The sequence below is a fragment of the Leucoraja erinacea genome, chromosome 39, assembly GCF_028641065.1.
Source record: "Leucoraja erinacea ecotype New England chromosome 39, Leri_hhj_1, whole genome shotgun sequence".
Taxonomy (NCBI): domain Eukaryota; kingdom Metazoa; phylum Chordata; class Chondrichthyes; order Rajiformes; family Rajidae; genus Leucoraja; species Leucoraja erinaceus.
Window position 1 is genome coordinate 3,302,064 of NC_073415.1, and position 20,358 is coordinate 3,322,421.

Genomic DNA, 20,358 nt, shown 5'->3' on the forward strand with positions numbered 1-20,358 from the left:
TTCCTTCTCTCCAGAGATGCTGCCTGTCCCACTGAGTTACTCCAGATTTTTGTGTCTATCTTTAGTTTAAACCAGCATCTGCAGTTCCTTCCTACACAATCCTCAATCTGATTCTTCCTGATGTTTCAGTGGGTAGGTTTTCCTGCTCGCCCGTTCAACTCACTACTTTGCTGTATCTCAGCCTTTAACTGCACTCTTTATCTCTGCCCTTTGTTCCCACCAGCTGGCTATCAAAATAACCTTGTGCAGGAAGGAACTGCAGGCGTTGGTTTAAACCGAGGATAGATACAAAATGCTGGAGTAACTCAGCGGGACAAGCTTTTCCCTTTGAGAATAGGGAAGATTCAAACAAGAGGACATGACTTCAGAATTAAGGGACAGAAGTTTAGGGGTAATATGAGGGGGAACTTCTTTACTCAGAGAGTGGTAGCTGTGTGGAATGAGCTTCCAGTGGAAGTGGTGGAGGCAGGTTCATTGGTATCATTTAAAAATAAATTGGATAGGCATATGGATGAGAAGGGAATGGAGGGTTATGGTATGAGTGCAGGCAGGTGGGACTAAGGGGAAAAAAAAATTTGTTCGGCACGGACTTGTAGGGCCGAGATGGCCTGTTTCCGTGCTGTAATTGTTATTATATGGGACAGACAGCATCTCTGGAGAGAAGGAATGGGTGACGTTTCAGGTTGAGACCCTTCTTCAGACGTTTTTTTCAGACTGCCAGTCTGAAGAAGTGTCTAGGCCCGAAATAGCACCCATTCCTCCCCAGGGATGCTGCCGGTCCCGCTGAGTTACTCCAGCATTTTTTGTCTATTTAAAACAAACCTTGCCTATGTGACTATTACCTACATTGATTTGTCCTCCATACCTGGCATACTGTGTACAGTTCTGGTCACCGAGCCATGGGAAGGGCGTTGTTAAATTGGACAGGGTGTGCAAAACATTCACCAGGATGTCACCAGGGCTTGTTTGCTTGAGTTATATGGAGAGGTTGGCTAGACTTGGACTTATTTCTTTGGAGCGTAGGAGGCTGGGGGGGGGGGGGGGGGGGGGGGGGGGGGCAACCTTATTGAGGTGTACAAGATCATGAGGGGCATGGATAAAGTGAATGCATATGGTCTTTATCCCAGGGTAGAGAATTCTAATACTAGAGGGCACAGGCTTAATATCTGAGAGGAGAGACTTGCCATGGAACGAGCTGCCAGAGGAGGTAGTTGAGGCTGGGACTATCCCAAGGTTTAAGAAACAGTTAGACAGGTACATGGACAGGACAGGTTTAGAGGAATATGAGCCAAAAGAATGGAGCAGCTGGGCTTGTACACTCTGGAGTTTAGAAGGATGAGAGGGCATCTCATTGAAACATATAAGATTGTTAAGGGCTTGGACACGCTAGAGGCAGGAACCATGTTCCCGATGTTGGGGGAGTCCAGAACCAGGGGCCACAGTTTAAGAATAAGGGGTAAGCCATTTAGAACGGAGACGAGGAAACACTTGTCTCACAGAGAGTGGTGAGTCTGCGGAATTCTCTGCCTCAGAGGGCGGTGGAGGCAGGTTAGCTGGATGCTTTCAAGAGTGAGCTAGATAGGGCTCTTAAAGATAGCGGTCAGGGGATATGGGGAGAAGGCAGGAACGGGGTACTGATTGGGGATGATCAGCCATGGTCACATTGAATGGCGGTGCTGGCTCGAAGGGCTGAATGGCCTACTCCTGCACCTATTGTCTATTGTCTAAAAATGGGCAGGTGGGACTAGTGTTGTTGGACATGTTGGCTGGTGTAGGCTAGTTGGGCCGAAGGGCCTGTTTGCACACTCTATCATTCTAGGCAAATATTGCAAGTTGATAGACACAACCTGGATATAAATAATGGATAGTAACCAGTTAAAAAGAATATGAAAAATGTGTTTGATTGTATACGATATATATTGGATATATATATATATATATAATAATGTAAATATTGTACACTGCTGATTATTGACATTCAAAATAATATAGTGGGAACTGATCATAAATAATAGAGTAGCAACTGGTTGTAAATATGTACAGCGACTTGCTAAATAAGTAGTGAGACATGTTTTACATGATATTAAAATAAATAAGGGAGCGAGGGCAGGTTTTACATCATATATATAATAAAATTTGACAGAATGTTATTAATTTAATGATGAGAAATAGTTGAAAATAAAATACAAAATATAATGTTTAAAATTATATGAATAACAAAGAAAATGTGTCAATAGATTAACAGATGGTATTAATAATATGAACAATAGTACATTGGATTGGTTTAGAAACAAGGTGACAATAGGTGCAGGAATACGCCATTCGGCCCTTCGAGCCAGCTCTGCCATTCAATATGATCATGGATGATCATCCGGAATCACTACCCCGTTCCTGCTTTCTCCCCGTACCCCTTGATTCCATTAGCCCTAAGAGTTATATCCAACTCTCTTGAATACATCCAGTGTATTGGCCTCCACTGCCTTCTGCGGCAGAGAATTCCACAGATTCACAACTCTCTGGGTGAAAACTTTTTTCCTCATCTCGGTCCTCAATGGCCGACCCCTTATTCTTAAACTGTGACACTTGGTTTTGGACTCCCCCAACATCGGGAACATTTTTCCTGCATCTAGCCTGGCAAATCCCTTAAGAATTTTATATGTTTCTATAAGGACCGCTCTCATCCCAAGTTCCCAAAGAGCTAAATTTAACTCATTAATCATATAAAGTGTATAGTCTATGTAAATAATCTAGTGATAATTGATATAATTGATAGTAACAGTGTCTTAATAAATAAAAAATAATATAGATAAAGAATAGAGGTCAGATGTTACATAAAATAATAGTGTTGCCAATTTTCAGAGAACACATGTGGTTACAGTAAATTATAAATAACTGTGATGGGTGTATTGATAACATGGAATAACAAGAAAGATTGGATAGCATTTATAATTAAATTATAGATAATAGATTATATTATATTATAGGTTATAGATAATCAGTAATAGGTCAATTATAGTACAGGTCGGCACGGTGGCGCAGCGGTAGAGTTCTCACAGCGCCAGAATTCAATCCTAACTACGGGTGCTGTCTGTACAGAGTTTGCACGTTCTCCCCGTGACCGTGTGGGTTTTCTCCGGATGCTTCGGCTTCCTCCCACATTCCAAAATTGCTATGTAGAGGTTGAGAAGGAGTTTCTTCCCAGAGGCAATTCGGACTGTAAACGCCTATCTCACCAGGGACTAACTCTACAGAACGTTTTTCCTTCCATTATTTATTATGTAAAAGAATATGTGTGTTATGATTGTGTTTATAATTTGTTTGGTTGTTTTGTTGTTTGTCTTTTGCACAAAAGTCCACGAGCATTGCCACTTTCATTTCACTGCACATCTCGTATGTGTATGTGACAAGTAAACTTGACTTGACTTGACTAGTTACCTGTATCTATACACTGTGAATGGCTTGATTGTAATCATGTACCTGTACTGTCTTTCCGCTGACTGGATAGCACTCAACAAAAGCTTTTCACTGTACCTCGGTACACGTGTCAATAGGCTAAACAAAACTAAAGCTAAGATTGGAGAATTCAATGTTCAGAAGCATTGGGTTGTAAGCCACACAAGGTGTTCCTCCAGTTTGCGTGCAGCATCACTCTGGCAATGGAGGAGGCCCAGGAAAGAAAGGCCAGTGTGGGAAATAGTAAGAAAACGCACAAGTGACTAGAACATAAGGAAGCGCTGTGGAGTTGCAATTGCAATTTTGCAATTTTATTTTTCATATGTTTTATTATTTATTTATTATTTATTTATTTATTTTATGATTTTTTTTTTTTAATGATACTGCCTGTAAGGGAAATTCATTTCGTTGTCTCAAATTGAGACAATGAAAATAAATTTGAATACAATACAATACAATACAAAGTTAGGCCATGAAACCTCAAGAGCCAGTATGAAGATTGTTAAGGGCTTGGACACGCTAGAGGCAGGAAACATGTTCCCGATGTTGGGGGAGTCCAGAACCAGGGGCCACACAGTTTAAGAATAAGGGGTAATCCATTTAGAACGGAGATAACTAAACACTTTTTCCCACAGAGAGTTGTGAGTCCGTGAAATTCTTTGCTTCAGAGGGCGGTGGAGGCAGGTTCTCTGGATGCTTTCAAGAGAGAGCTAGATAGGGCTCTTGAAAATAAAGAGTCAGGGGATATGTGGAGAAGGCAGGAACGGGGTACTGATTGGGGATGATCAGCCATGGTCACATTGAATGGCGGTGCTGGCTCGAAGGGCCTATTGTCCTGCACCTATTGTCTATTGTCTATTGCAAGATGTGAATCCTAGCCACTGAGAGAAATCTTGGGAATCGACGACTTCACTGAGCCTTTGACTCAGATATGAACTCGTGCAGCTGGTAAATGCTTGAGCCATTATTAAATTGGCTGCGTTTCCATACAGTTATGAAACCAGCAGAGACAACGAGGATACCAACACAATCCAAGGATCTGACAACCATACTCTGACTGATGAAGATGGCTTTGGCCCTTTGACTTTCAGTTGTGATAGAATTTGAACCACTATGTTAGAATGTTCGAACCTGCTCAGAAACTGCAGCTGTAATTTCAACATCCAGATAAGAAACAGGCCACAATCTCCATTCATCGTTGGACCATAGAAAAACTGAAGGTAAATCATTCAATTCACTTGGGAGACACTGTAATTAATGCTGGCAGGGCTGTATATTGGCCTTTGCATGGACACTGACATTAGACAGAGGATTGTGTGGGAAGGAACTGCAGATTCTGGTTTAAACCGGAGAAAGACACAAAATCCTGGAGTAACTCAGCATCTCTGGAGAAATGGACTAGGTGATGTTTCGGGTCGAGATTCTTCTTCAGGTAGAGGATTGATCTAATGTCACGGTTACACACAGGATTCCATGCAATCTTGACTTATAGAGTCATGGAGTGATACAGTGTGGAAACAGGCCCTTTCGGCCCAACTTGCCCACACCGGCCAACATGTCCCAGCTACACTAGTCCCACCTGCCCGCATTTGGTCCATATCTCTCCAGACCTGTCCTATCCATGTACTTGTCTAACTGTTTCTTGAATGTTGGGATAGTCCCAGCCTCAACTACCTCCTCTGGCAGCTTGTTCCATACACCCACCACCCTCTGTGTGAAAAAGTTACCCCTCAGATTCCTATTAAATCTTTGCCTCCTCACTTTAAACCTACAACATGTCCTCAAGGAATCTATGCATTTACATTATCTAGGCACGGTGGCGCAGCGGTAGAGTTGCCTCTTTACAGCGCTTGTAGCGCCAGAGACCCGGGTTCGATCCTGACTATGGGTGCTGTCTGTACAGAGTTTGTACATTCTCCCCATGACTGTGTGCTTTTTCTCCGAGATCTTCGGTTTCCTCCCACACTCCAAAGACGTACAGGTTTGTAAGTTAATTGGCTTGGGTTTGTATACTTGGTATAAGTGTAAATTGTCCCCAGTGTGTGGAGGCCTGTGTGGGCCGAAAAGCCTGTTTCCGCGCTGTATCTCTAAACAAAACAATTCCTCTCATGATCTTGTACACCTGTATGTATACTCCAGCATTTAGTGTCTTGACTTGTTAGTGACTGTGAATGTAAATGTAAAAGACACTCCTTAGTTACGGGTTGCGATCGTTTAAAATGGTCAACGCTAGCCTCATGGAATCTGGGATGTGCCCTGTGGATGTAACTCATTCAGTAATCTTAAAACACACAGAACCTTCAGCTCCAGTGGTCTGTGAGACAGCTCTATCAAGCTCCGACAGACTTCATCATTCCCAAACACCGAATGGATTAAACATTGATTGCAATGGGCAAAGAGCCCAATCAATGTCAAGGAACAATTAATAAGAGTAGTGGGGTATAATAGTGAGCCAGGACTGAGTTATGTGGCCTGACGGCAATACAAGAGGTTTAGGTCACATTATAATCTATGACAATGGAGGAACTTTTCATAAACCTATCAGCCCCTGAGACCTTCCTGGAACGTTCTCAAGCAAGCATTCAGCTCAGATTTATAACACGGTTAGCGATTCAAACCAGCTTCTCCCTCTGGAAGACCATACGGAGCCAGAACATAGAACATAGAACAGTACAGCACAGGAACAGGCCCTTCGGCCCACAATGTTTGTGCTGTACATGATGCTTGGCTGAACTGGTCTCATCTGCCTGGACATAATCCATATCCCTCCATTCCCTGCATTTCCCAGTGCCTATCTAAAAGCTTTTTAAAGGCCACTATTGCATCTGCCTCCACCACCACCCCTGGCAGTACGTTCCAGGCACCCACCGCCCTCTGTGTAAAGAATTTCCCCACACATCTCCATTAAACTTTCCCCCTCTCAACTCATTGCTATGTCCTCTAGTGTTGGACATGTCAACCCTGGGAAAAAGGTTCTGACTGCCCACCCAATCTACGCATCTCATAATGTTATATACTTCCCTCAATCTCCGACGTTCCAGAGAAAATGATCCAGGTCCATCCTGCAGCGGACACCCTCTAATCCGGGCAGCATCCCGGTAATCCTCCTCTGCACCCTCTCCAAAGCTTCCTCATCTTCCCTGCAATGGGAGTGACCGAAACTGCACATAATACTCCAAGCGCAGCCTAACCAGAGACCGATAGAGATCTATCATGTCAGAGAGTCATGTCACGGATCAGGAAGGAGACTGGGGCTAATCAAGAGCACTACATATACCACCAGGGGGCGCCGAACGATGGCAGCCTCGCCAACAGTCTGTCTGTCTTTTCGTTTTTTTTGTTTTAAAAGTGTGTTTTAAAAGTTTGTGTTGGGGTTCTCTGTAGGGGGGGGGGTAGTGGGGGAGGGGGGAGTGGGGGGGTGGGGGTAGGGGGGGGGGGAGGGGGTAGTGGGGGGAGTGGGAGAGTGGGGTAGGGAGGGGGGGAAACTTTTTTCCAATCTCTTACCTTGCCGGAGATGCGATTGTTTTCCGGATCGTATCTCCGGTCTCTCTGCAGCCTAACATCGTGGAGCCGGCGGCCTTGCTCGGGACTGGTTTCGAGCCGTGGACCTACCATCGGAGCCTGTGATCCTTTGCCTGGGATCGACGCTCCAACCGCGGCCTGCGGATCTCACCATCGAGGAGCTCGCAGTCTCGGGTAGAGACCGATGTCGGGAAGCTCCAAACGACACAGAAGGTCTCAACCAGCCCCGACCTGGGGTCAGATCACCCGGCGCGGGGGAGTTGACACCGTCCCCGCCACTCCTGATGCAGGAGCTTGACCGTCCCGACGCGGAGAGCCCGACCGCCGGATACGGGATCCAAGATCGTCCCGCCAACGGAAGGCTCAAGGCCCCCGACCACGGGAGAATAAAGAAGGGAAGTGATCAAACTTTTCTTTTGCCTTCCATCACAGTGAGGAATGTGGAGGAGTCACTGTGGTGGATGTTTATAGTGAAATGTAGTTTGTGTGTTCTGTTGCTTTTTATTGGTATGACTGTAGGGCAAATGAAATCCCTCGTATGTTGCAAAACATACTTGGCTAATAAAGTATGTTTTTGATTATGATTATTATGATTATGATTAGACTCAATATAAGACGGAACCGGCAGAGATCAGTGCAGTACACAAACAGAGGATATGGAGTTGTGTTAGGGAGTAAATAACTGCTGTCAGCATTTATCAAGGGAATAAATTCTTTTTCTTGCATGTGGCGTGCGCAGCCTAAAGTTGCAGGACAACTTGTTCTATTTAATCTTATTTGATTGTACACGCCGGGCTGATTGCATTCGTCGAAACAGGGCGGACCACGTGAAGGTCAAGTCAAGTCACTTTTATTTCTATAGCACATTTAAAAAACAACTCTCGTTGGCCATAGTGTTTTACATTGGTGGAGGTACTAACGTTAGTCAACAGTGGTTCATAGATTTAATACAAACATCACTACATACATATAGCCCTCGCTCAGAGGACGTCAAGAAAGGCTTGGGAGGTTGCATTCTTCCACCCCAAGGGAGTAACGAGAGGCCATGAGAGATAGGCACTAAATGCTGGAGTAACTCAGCGGGACAGGCAGCATCTCTGGAGAGAAGGAATGGGTAATGTTTTTGTAGATCAGTATCATTCATGTTATGAGTCATGCTTTTGTAGTTACGCCCACTAGCTCTACAGTAACCCTCCTTGCCTGGTTCCATTAGAATTAGAGTGACGTGCAAGTATGAAATCATATTTGCTATGTTGTTAATAAAGTATTTGGACCTTTATCATGGTGTAAGGCTTCAGTTATTTACAATAGCCAAAACACAACATGGTGTCAGAGGTGGCGCTTCTGTAGAAGTTGGTAAACATCGGAGAGTGTACAAAATGATGAGAGGAATAGATCGAATAAACACACAGTGTCTCTCGCCCAGAGCAGGGGAATCGACAACGTGTGGACATAGGTGGGGCATAGTGTAGATGGGGCATGTTGGGCTGAAGGGCATTTTTTCCACGGTGTATCACTCTATGACTCTATGACGGTCGTGGGTTCAGGGGTCTGAGTTTGGCCTCCCTTGCGTTCGTTCACCCAGCCGTGGCCCGGTCGAACTGAGCCAATGCCAAGTTCCTCTCCACCACCTACAGATTTATTGGTGTCTTTCAATAGTTCCTTCACGTGATGCCTTGCCCTTTGAAATGCTTGAGTGTCGGCAGCCTGGGAACAGGCCATTGTGTGGGCTGCTCCTACGACACAGTATCATGGAGTTCTGCTCCAGTGAAGGCAGGGGAGTGCAACGCAACTATGTCCGTGCGCAAACTGCCTAATCCGAGCACTTCCAAAACATACAAACAGAGACACCGAGCTCATAGAAAAGTCTCGCATGGTGAGTAGGTATTTAGCATTGCACGCTTTCAAGAACAGGGAAAAAAGGAAAAAAATCAAATGAGCAAAAAATGTTTGTTTTTAAATTTTGACCAGGTTAAAACAAGATTAATTTGTCCCCCAAACTTGGGACGGCACGGTGGCGCAATGGTATAGTCGCTGCCAAAGATCCTATAGCGGAGCAAGATAGACCACTCCTGCTAAATGCAATGGGCTGACATGTACCTGTAGTACGCAACGGAGCGGAACGTGGGCCTTTTTTTCATCCATTTCAGTAACCCGACCCGACCCGACTCGCAGTGTAATCAACGTCAAGAGCGGAACTCGCTATCAAAACATGGAGGGGACGGGGGGGACACAATTTTTAGGTGGCCACGCGCGCATGCGCACACTCACACACACACACAGGCTTCGGAGGCTCAATCCAGCACTAAAAGCGGAGATTTTAAAATCGGGAACACAAAAACTTGGGGGGGTTGTCCCCCACCTCTCAAAACATGGGGGGGACGTGTCCCTCTCTGGCCCCCCTGGTTTTCCGCCCCTGATCAACGTTGCGGGGGAACAGTTTGTGTTAATAAATTATAATTCTGAAAATGAGGAGAAGAATTTTCCCAAATAACTTTTATTTTTACGGGGATGTTTCCGTAACCGGCTTCCGTCTCCGCACTAGTATCTGTGGGATCTTTGGTGCGGAGACGGAAGCCGGTTACGGAAATGGGGCCGAAGATTACCCATGAATCTGCCCATGACTGTACTACGTCTTTTTCGTCGAGTGGACTATGTTGCTCGCTGTAGGATCTTTGGTCGCTGCCTTACAGCCCTTGCAGCGCCAGAGACCCGGGTTCGATCCCGTCTGTGGGTGCCGTCTGTACGGGGTTTGCACATTCTCCCCGTGACCTGCGTGGGTTTTCTCTGAGATTCCCCCCCCACACGCCAAAGACGTACAGCCTTGTAGGCTAATTGCCTTGGTGTATATGTAAATTGTAGTCAGTGTGTGAAGGATAGTGTTAGTGTGCGGGGATCGCTGGTCAGTGCGGACTCGGTGGGCCGAAGGGCCTGTTTCGACACTGTATCTCTAAACTTAAACGAAACTCGAAATCTTCTCCCCAGCCAGCCAGCTCCCCCCCTTCACTGGGATACAAACCAGAACATTTCTCAGAGTTCAGTTCCAAGGGGAGTTCAGGAGATGTCAACGCTGGGGGGGATGGGCGCAGATGGAGGGGGAGAGGTGTGGAGGAGGCTATGGGACGCAGAGCCAATGATTCAGACAACTTCCGACAGCCTCAGCCATCCTCCGCTCCCCCTCTCACTCCTCAAACTGCACTTCAAAGTTCTTGGGAAGTGCGGTCCCACACTCTGTTACCCTGTTGTTGTGCAGCTTTATGGCAATCAGAATGTTGGTGATGTCTCAGTTTAGTTAAGTTTAGTTAAGTTTAGTTAAGTTTAGTTTAATTTAGTTTACGTTACTTAACTTCAGTCTAGTTAAGAGATACAGCACGGAAACGGGCCCTTCAGTCCACCATGTCCGTGCCGCCCAGCAGTGGGCAGAAGGGCCAGTTTGCCTGCTGTGAAAAATATTCATCTTCTAGATGCGCTGGGACGCATCTTCAGTGATGTGACCTGGGGTCATCGGGAGTTCCGGGACTCACAACATCAGACACCCTCGCACAGGCGACCCAGGGTTGATCAGGCCCCGACTTGTGTCCCAGCAGCAACTGCCCACGGATCAGCCATCTTAGTAACCACTCTGCAGGGGTTGGGAGACTCTAGTGCGTGGAGGGACTGGGCTCTGTGGGGCTCCTCCTGCGTCTCACCAGGTTCAAGACCTCTTTCTCCTTCTCCGAGCATTTCATTCTCACCTGATGGATTTTTAGGCCAAGGTGGTTCATTAGGCCTTTCCGTAGCTTTATTGGGTGACTTTCTCAGGAAAGACACAGACTGGGGTGCTAACCCAGCCTGCCCTGGGTGTCTACTTTCCATGCCGTCAACTGTCTCTCCAGTAGTCACCAAACTATTTTTGGTTGTACAGAGAAGCCAGACTTCACTGTATCTTTCGGTCAACCAATTCAATCAAACACTAGGAGGCCTTTTTACAGTCCACAGAGGTGGCCTAGAATGAATCCTTGTTCAGTCTGAAGGAGGGTCTCGACCCATTCCTACTCTCCAGAAATCTTGCTCCCGCTGGGTTACTCCAGCATTTTGTGCCTAGACCCATTCCTACTCTCCAGAAATGCTGCCGCTGGGTTACTCCAGCATTTTGTGCCTAGTGAGTGGGAGTAGCGGGGTTGCCGGGATTGCTGAAACCACGCTACCTTCTCTTCGGTTTAAACCAGCACCTGCAGCTCCTTCTTACACACTTGTACCACCTCCATTGCCCGTGGTAACTGGAACTATGCAGGCAGCTACAAATCGCGGACTGGATCTCGTTGTGCTGAGCCACACGGGCTGGATCAGTGCAGAGGTGAGTGATCAACTGACTCCGTGCCAGGAATGACACATGTGAGCTAGTCCTTCTCCCCACAATGAAAGTGTCTGAAGTGATGTATTGCGCCTCCCTGCTTGGCTGACTTACATGTATGATCCAAGGTTAACTACTAAAAATATACTCCCTTCCCCATCACACACCACACACGGCAACAATGTCTTGCTTCACACGGGCACCTCACAAGTTTCACCTGAGTCCAACAATGTGCAGCTCCGAATGGCCACATCTGGATCCCAAACCAGGGTCTGGAGAGGGTCTGAGCTAGGATCGCAATCGTTTACTATCCACATGTGGTGAACAGGCCAAGTGCCAAGTGTCCAACTTTACTAATGGCGCAGAAACAAATGAGAGAGCAAACTGTGTGATAGAGACACTAGACATGCAAAGGCACCAGAATTCGGTAGGTGATAGATCAAGAAATCGGCAGATGAAATTTCAAATAGACGTGTGAAATTTAACTTAGTTTAGTTTAGAGATACAGTGCGGAAACAGGCCCTTCGGCCCACAGAGTCCGCGCCGACCAGCGATCACCCTGTACGCTAATGCCCCTGTCCCACTTAGCAAACCTGAATGGAAACCTCTGGAGACTTTGCGCCCCACCCAAGGTTTCCGTGCCCGGTTCCCGGAGGTTTTGGTCGGTCTCCCTACCTGCTTCCACTACCTGCAACCTCCGGCAACCACCTGCAACCTCCGGGAACTGCACAGAAACCTTGGGTGGGGCGCAAAGTCTCCAGAGGTTTCAGTTCAGGTTTCCTAAGTGGGACAGGGGCATTACACTATCCTACACACTAGGGACAATTTACAATTCTTACCGAAGCCATTTAACCTACAAACCCGTACGTCTTTGGATTGTGGGAGGAAACCGGAGCACCCGGAGGAAACCAACGCAGGTCACGGGGAGAACGTACAAACTCGGTACAGACAGCGCCCATAGGCAGGATCGAACCTGGATCTCTGGTGCTGTGAGTCAGCAACTGAATTATATAATAATAATGTGTCTTCAGATTTTGGAATAATTGGTGCCGACCAATCTCTGAATAATGTATTGAACAATAACTGAATAATCAGTGAAATGCAGAAAAAGCACTGGATCATCCCTGAAAAATCAATCCAGATCATCTTTGAATAATCAGTGCAGAATAATCACTGAACAATATCTTGTGCTATCTTGTATATCTTGTACTAGTCCTGAATAATCAGTGCAATCCAAACTCTGAATATCCAGTATTGCACAATTCCTAAATAATCAGTGCAGATCATCCCTGAATAATCAACGCAGAAAAATCATTGGATAATCAGCAAATCATCATCACAGAATAATATGCAATAACATTTCAGAATGGGCCAACTCATAATCGCAAAACCCTCACAATGTTGGAAGAAACTTTAACCTATTAACATGTTTGATTAACCTGCAAACCAACACAAATGAAGCATTTTGATCAATATTTAAATTCCTGTACATCACAATCAATAACAAAGCATGAATAATTTTTAGCAATACCAATAAAATCAGATTTTCGGGCAAACAATTTGTAATGCCAGCATAATTAGCAAGCATCAAATATTCAGAAAATGTTCACAAAATCCTACATAATCAATTAATTGTAATCAGTCAGGATATTGAGTATAGGAGTTGGAATGGTATGCTGCAGGTGTTCTAGATATTGGTGAGGCCACATTTGGAGTATTGTGTTCAGTTTTGGTGACAATGTTATGGCCCTGTCCCACGGTACGAGTTCATTCCAAGAGCTCTCCTGCGTTTGCCTGGAGATTTACGGTAATGGCCGCTCGTCGATACTCGGGGCTCTCGTGGACATTTTTCAACATGTTGAAAAATCTTCACGAGTCTTCCCGTGCTTACCTGCCGTTAGCGAGTCTTCCCGAGTACCTGCCGTTAGCGTTACGAGCCGCTACGAGAGGTAAGTCTAATTTCCAGCAAATTCTAATAACCAATTCCAAATCATTGACAATGTGTCAAAATCCCAGATGAATTCAATGTTACATTCCTAGACCATGTAACAATCTCAAAATCCCACACAAATCAACAAAATCTCACAATAAGAGTACATCACTACCATTAACTAACCACAAACCATTAAAATCGAAGAGAAGTCATATAATGACAACATTTTATCATTAATGTTTTATTATTATTAATGTTTAGTGTTTTCCGAGTCATTCGTAACTGTCACTGTATGTCATGTTGTTACCTGTGGGTGGAGCACCAAGGCAAATTCCTTGTATGTGAATACTTGGCCAATAAACTTACTTACTTACTTACTTTGCTGTACCGTTTCAAAGAAACATAGACATATAGAAAATAGGTGCAGGAGGAGGCCATTCGGCCCTTCATGCCAGCACCGCCATTCATTGTGATCATGGCTGATCGTCCCCAATCAATAACCCGTGCCTGCCTTCTCCCCATATCCCTTGATTCCACGAGCCCCTAGAGCTCTATCTAACTCTCTCTTAAACCCATCCAGTGATTTGGCCTCCACTGCCCTCTGTGGCAGGGAATTCTACAAATTCACAACTCTCTGGGTGAAAAAGTTATTTTTCTCACCTCAGTCTTAAATGGCCTCCTCTTTATTCTAAGACAGTTCAGTAGGCTGGCACAGTGGTGCAGCTGGTAGAGCCGCTGCCTCACAGAGCATAGGGACATGGTTCGATCCTGACCTCGGGTGCTGTCTGTGTGGAGTTTGCATGCTCTCCCTGTGTGTCCCTGGGTTTGCCTCCCCGGGCTCTGGTTTCCTCCCACATCCAAAGACGTGCGGGTTTGTAGGTTAATTGGCCCTCTGTAAAATGCCCCTGAGTTTGCCAGGAGTGGATGACAAAATGGGACACCATAGAACAAGTGTGAACGGGTGATCAATGGTCAGTGTGGACTCGGTGGGCCGAAGGGCCTGTTGCCATGATGTGTCTCTCAACTAAACTAAAAACACAATCTCTGATTAATAAATGGACTCTTTAAAACCTCACATTTCCCACAAAAAATTAATCATTAAAATGTTTTTTTTTTAATTAAGCAATCAATGATTTCTCACCCTAGATAAATTAAATATGCATTAAAACTTCTGAATAATTAATAATTCAACACCATCTGAGGAGAATCAGAATTCCCTCATGCCAGAATCATCAACTTTTCCTTAATGCTAGATTAATTTCAACTCAGCACATCCCAGGAGAGAGAAAAATTCTTCAAAATCTCATTAAAAAGCAGCAAAACTCAATTACTTAATCCCAATACCATCCACGACATCCCGGGAATACTCAATAACTGAAGAAGGGTTTCGGCCTGAAACGTTGCCCATTTCCTTCGCTCCATAGATGCTGCTGTACCCGCTGAGTTTCTCCAGCATTTTTGTGTACCTTCGATTTTATAGCAGTTCCTTCTTAAACACTCAATAACTCATCATCATTGCAGAATAATCAATAGTTATCAAACAATAATTACCGTGATGGTTTTTCACTGTACCTCAGTACACGTGACGATAAACTAAGCTTAACTAACTAACGAAATAATTTATTCAAAGTTCATACTAAACAGAATCCCAGATTGTAATCCCTGAATTTTCACATCCCCGAATTATCAACATTCTGCTCCAATCTGAGAACAATCATCGAATGTTCCAATCTCAGCAATTTATTCCTAATTCATGTAATCAGAGATCCTTAATGTCTCAGAGTAATCATTGGTTTAGTATTCAAAGTGCTGGAGTAACTCAGCAGGTCAGGCAACAATGGGGACTACATTGAACACTGTGTGACTGTTAGTGCCCTTTATGTGGTGACTCTTCGCATACCTTGCGTACGGTACGCAAAACAAAGAATTCCACCGTGACATGTCACATGTGATAATAAAGTATCAATCAATCAATCGATCAATCAATCATTGGAGAACTGTATGTCATGTTGTGACTTGCAGGCAGAGCACCAAGGCAAATTCCTTGTATGTGAATACTTGGCCAATAAACTTGTTTAAGAAGGAAATGCAGATGCTGGAAAAATCGAAGGTAGACAAAAATGCTGGAGAAACTCAGCGGATGAGGCAGCATCTATGGAGCGAAGGAATAGGTGACGTTTCGGGTCGAGACCCTTCTCCAGACTCTGTCTGGGGTGGGAGATTGCAACCTTTGTGTGGTCCGCCCTGTTTCGACGAATGCAATCAACCCGGCGTGCACAATCAAATAAGATCAAATAGAACAAGTTGTCCTACAATTTTTAGGCTGTGCACGCCATACGCAAGAAGAAGAAGAAGACTCTGTCTGAAGAGGGTCTTGACCCAAATCGTCACCTATTCCTTCGCTCCATAGATGCTGCCTCACCCACTGAGTTTCTCCAGCATTTTTGTCTACCTGGCCAATAAACTTATTCATTCTTACTCATTCAACATAGATAGGTGACTTTTCCCAAAATGACCCAAACGGCTCCTATCCATGTTCTCCAGTGATGTTGCCTGACCTGCTGAGTTACTCCAGCACTTTGTATCCTTTTGTGTACTAACGAGCATCTGCAGTTCCTTGCTTCCACTCAATAACTGGTTTATCCATGAGTAATCAAATTCAGGGAGTTTCCTTAAGAACAGTACAGAGTTTAAATCATCCTAGCCTGGATGACAGCGTTGCATATTGAAAGTGAATGAATAATCCATGGTCTTACTTTTCGTAGTCTCGCCGGCAGTACAGCAGCTTGTTGCGGCAGAAGCAGGTACCGTAGAGCGGCTGCAGACACGCCGCGCAATTCAAGCATCCTTCATGCCAGGACCTCTCGTTGACTCGCAGGAGAAAGCGGTCTGTGATGGCAACGTTGCAGCCCGCACACGCCAGCCCCGGTTTCTGCTCACAGTCTAGACAACAACGTTCCATAGTCAGCTTGCAGAATAACTTTGCCTCTAGATTAGCCTCTAGATTAGCTTCTGCCCTCACCCACCACCTTAAACTCACACTCTCTCCACAATCAATAGAAGAGGGAGAACAAAGGGTGACCCGGTGTTGGGAGAACTGCCATGAACTAAATGGGGGGGGGGACCACGAATGGAATGTGTAAAAAATGGTTTGTGTTAAAGTGGGACACTTTTTAGTTTTAGTGATACAGGCCCTTCGGCCCATCGAGTCCATATCGACCAGCGGTCCCCAAACATTAATACACACACTTGCATCGCTTCAAGTCAAGTCAAGCCAATTTTATTTCTATAGCACATTTAAAAACAACTCTCGTTGACCAAAGTGCTTTATATTGGTGCAGGTGCTAAAGGGCCTGTCCCACTAACGCAATCTTGGCTCGAAGGTTACGTGACCTCGTGGTTGCTTGAGGCGTACGGGCACCGTATGGCCACATGGGGCCGGTCCCACTTAGAAGCGCGGAGTTGTGTGGGGCCGGTCCCACTTAGAAGCGCGGAGTTGTGTGGGGCCGGTCCCACTTAGAAGCGCGGAGTTGTGTGGGGCCGGTCCCACTTAGAAGCGCGGAGTCGTGTGGGGCCGGTCCCACTTAGAAGCGCGGAGTCGTGTGGGGCTGGTCCCGACATCGCGCGGGGCTCCGAAAATCTGACTGTGTCTGAAATCTTCGCGCGGTAACGGCCTGTCGGCATGCAGGCGCATTGCGGTCGTACGCAGCTTTTTGGCGGCGTACGCCCAGCACGTGGCGTTGCATGATGACGTCACCGCCCGATGCCGTGCGAGGCCCAAATTCAGTCGGCTGGCCTCCCGCCCAGCTGATTGATAAGTATGATGCAAACTTAGCGCGAACTACGCTTCCATTTGGTCGCGCCAAACGCATGCAAGTGGGACAGGCCCTTAACGTGCTACAAACAGTGGTACATAGATCTAACACTACATATATACATACAGCGCTCCCTCACAGGACCTCAGGAAAGGCTTGTGAGTAGAAATAAGTTTTAAGTCCAGACTTAAAAGAGTTGATGGTGGGGGCAGTTCTGATGGGAGGAGGGGGACCAGATACATACCAGTTTCCAAAGAAGGTGCAGTTTGCTTCAAACATGTGGGTGTCTCTTCTGTTTTCATGTTGCCTGGTGCTTTTACTGACACAACCCTGTCAAATGAACAGAAACACATCCAATTAATGAGTTTAGTTTATAGTTTAGAGATACGTCGCGGAAATAGGCCCTTCAGCCCACCGTGTCCACATTGATCACCCATTCACGCTAGTTCGATGCTATCCCCCTTTCTCATCCAATCGATACCACCAATATGTGTGGAAAGGAACTGCAGATGCTGGTTTACACTGAAGATGGGTGGAAAATGCTGGAGTAACAGGTAGCATCTCTGGAGAGAAGGACTGGACAGTCTGAAGAAGGGTCTCGAACCGAAATGTCACCCATTCCTTCTCTCCAGCGATGCCGCCTGTCCTGCTGAGCTACTCCAGCATTTTGTGTCTATCTTTGGTGTAATACCACCAATAGGTCTTCTAACTACAAACAAAAAATAGTCATCAGTCATCAGGATAAGAAGCTGATCTGGGATGGGTCACAACCTATTCAAGAAACGTTGCCCTGTTTAGCTCCCTGATTTATATCACACACAGTCAAACTGATTTAAGTAAGTAAGTAAGTTTATTGGCCAAGTATTCACATACAAGGAATTTGCCTTGGTGCTCCGCCCACAAGTAACAACAGGACATACAGTGACAGTTATGAATGGGGTGGGGTGGGAAAGAGAGACGGGGGGAGGGGGGCAGGTTCGAACTGGGAGTACACAGGAAGGGATTAGGGGTAAAACTAAAGAATAACAACTAAAAATTTTACATTATTATGTGAAAGAATATGTGTGTTATGATTGTGTTTATAATTTGTTTGGTTGTTTTGTTTGCCTTTTGCACAAAAGTCCGCGAGCATTGCCACTTTCATTTCACTGCACATCTCGTATGTGTATGTGACAAATAAACTTGACTTGACTTGACTTGACTTGACTAAAAAGGCGCATTAGACAAGATATATAGTAGAGTTTGTTTCTATATTAAAACACCTTTAGTATTTTAGTTTGGAAATACAGTGGAAACAGGCCCTTCAGCCCACCCTGTACACTGGCACTATCCCACACACACTAGGGATGATTTGTAATTTACAGAAGCCAATTACAAGGTTAATTCCCGGGATGGCAGGATTGTCATATGCTGAGAGACTGGAGCGGCTGGGCTTGTACACTCTGGAGTATATAAGGATGAGAGGATATCTCATTGAAACATATAAGATTGTTAAGGGTTTGGACACGCTAGAGGCAGGAAACATGTTCCCGATGTTGGGGGAGTCCAGAACCAGGGGCCACACAGTTTAAGAATAAGGGGTAAGCCATTTAGAACAGAGACGAGGAAACACTTTATCTCACAGTGAGTGGTGACTCAGATAACACTAAATAATAAGACATTAATGATAAAACACCATTGATCAATTGACCATTAAAAACTATGTCGTTGCTGTTTCCTGAGGAACATGTTGATGGAACATCTTGAACTGGTTGCACAAGGAACTGCAGATGCTGGATACTTCAGCAAAACACAAAGTGCTGGAGTAACTCAGCGGGTCAGGCAGCATCTGTGGAGGGAAAGGACAGGTGATGTTTCAGGCCAGGACCCTCCTTTAGACTGGAGAAAAGCCCCAACCTCAACATAAAACACTGCCCACCCAAATCTCCTCGGATGCTGATGGGAAGGAACTGCAGATGCTGGTTATACCAAAGATAGACACAAAGTGCTGGAGTAACTGGGTCGGGCTGCAAATATGGAGGAAAAGAATGGGCGATGTTTCGGGTCGGGAGCCTTCCTCAGATGGAAGAGGGGTGTGTGAAGGTTGACACAAAATGCTGGAGTAACTGAGCGGGTCAGGCAGCATCAGTGGAGAGGAGGAATGTCCATTTCTTCTCTCCAGAGATGCTGCCTGACCCGCTGAGTTACTCCAGCATTTTGTGTCTACCTTCAATTTAACCCGGCATGGTTGCTGTATCTCTAAACTAAATTAATATCCATACCGCTGGGTTGTAAGCTGCCCAAACGAATTATGTGTACATTCTGAAGCCTGAATAGAACGTCAACTATTATTTTAGTCCTTAGTCAGGATCGAACCCGGGTCCCTGGCGCTGTGAAGCAGCAACTACACTGCTGCGCGATTGAGAGGTGGGTGATTGATGCGTTTTCTTAAGATGGACATAAAAAGCTGGAGTAACTCAGTGGGTCAGACAACGCCCGGACCCGAACAGTTGCCGAGTCATAGAAACATAGAAAGATAGAAAATAGGTGCAGGAGTAGGCCATTCGAACCTGCACCGCCATTCAATATGATCATGGCTGATCATCCAACTCAGTATCCCATCCCTGCCTTCTCTCCATAACCCCTGATCCCTTTAGCCACAAGGGCCACATCTAACTCCCTCTTAAATATAGCCAATGAACTGTGGCCTCAACTACCTTCTGTGGCAGAGAATTCCACAGATTCACCACGCTCTGTGTAAAAAAAATCACCACAAACCTCTCTCCTCCTCGCCCTCTGACTGGAAGCCACATCACCCCCTCTCCATATCCCACACTCCCAGAGAAACCAGCTTCACTCCCCATCCCGTCTTCCCGTTTCCAATGTCCAAAGTCTAAAGAAGGGTTTCGGCCCGAAACGTTGCCTATTTCATTCGCTCCATAGATGCTGCCGCACCCGCTGAGTTTCTCCAGCACTTTTCTCTGATGTTCCAGCATCTGCAGTTCCTTCTTAAATCCAATGTCCAGTTGGGGTTGGAGTTGTCCTGGGAGTTAAACATTGACTATCCGATGGTAAAGCTAACTCGGTGTCTCCGTTTCACTGGTTTGGCTGAGATTGCCAGCCAATGCCTCGAGTATTTCCTCAGCGCCGGACAAACTATCTCCAGCGGTTTGGTGGCTCGGGCAGCGACTGACCCGTGAAATCGTGGCCGAAGAATGTGCTCGCCGGGCGGGAAGGAACGGCGCTGCTGCCGGAGAGGTGGGGGGTGGGGGGGAAGAGAGAGAGAGAGGGGGGGGGGGGGGGGGGGGTACGGAGGAAAGGAT

At 45.8% G+C, this 20,358-nt stretch overlaps 1 protein-coding gene across 1 annotated transcript in view; it reads right to left on the bottom strand.

Moving 5' to 3' along the window:
- Nucleotides 1–17,376, bottom strand: part of lmx1al (LIM homeobox transcription factor 1, alpha-like) — a 53,444-nt gene extending 36,068 nt beyond the window's left edge. The window contains exons 1-2 of the mRNA XM_055663992.1: nt 17,301–17,376; nt 15,998–16,184 (exon numbers count right to left, since the gene is read on the bottom strand). Of these exons, the coding sequence (XP_055519967.1) occupies nt 15,998–16,184; nt 17,301–17,358 (245 nt within the window). The 5' untranslated portion in view covers nt 17,359–17,376. The remainder of the gene's footprint in view (nt 1–15,997; nt 16,185–17,300) is intronic.
- Nucleotides 17,377–20,358: the final 2,982 nt, after the last annotated feature.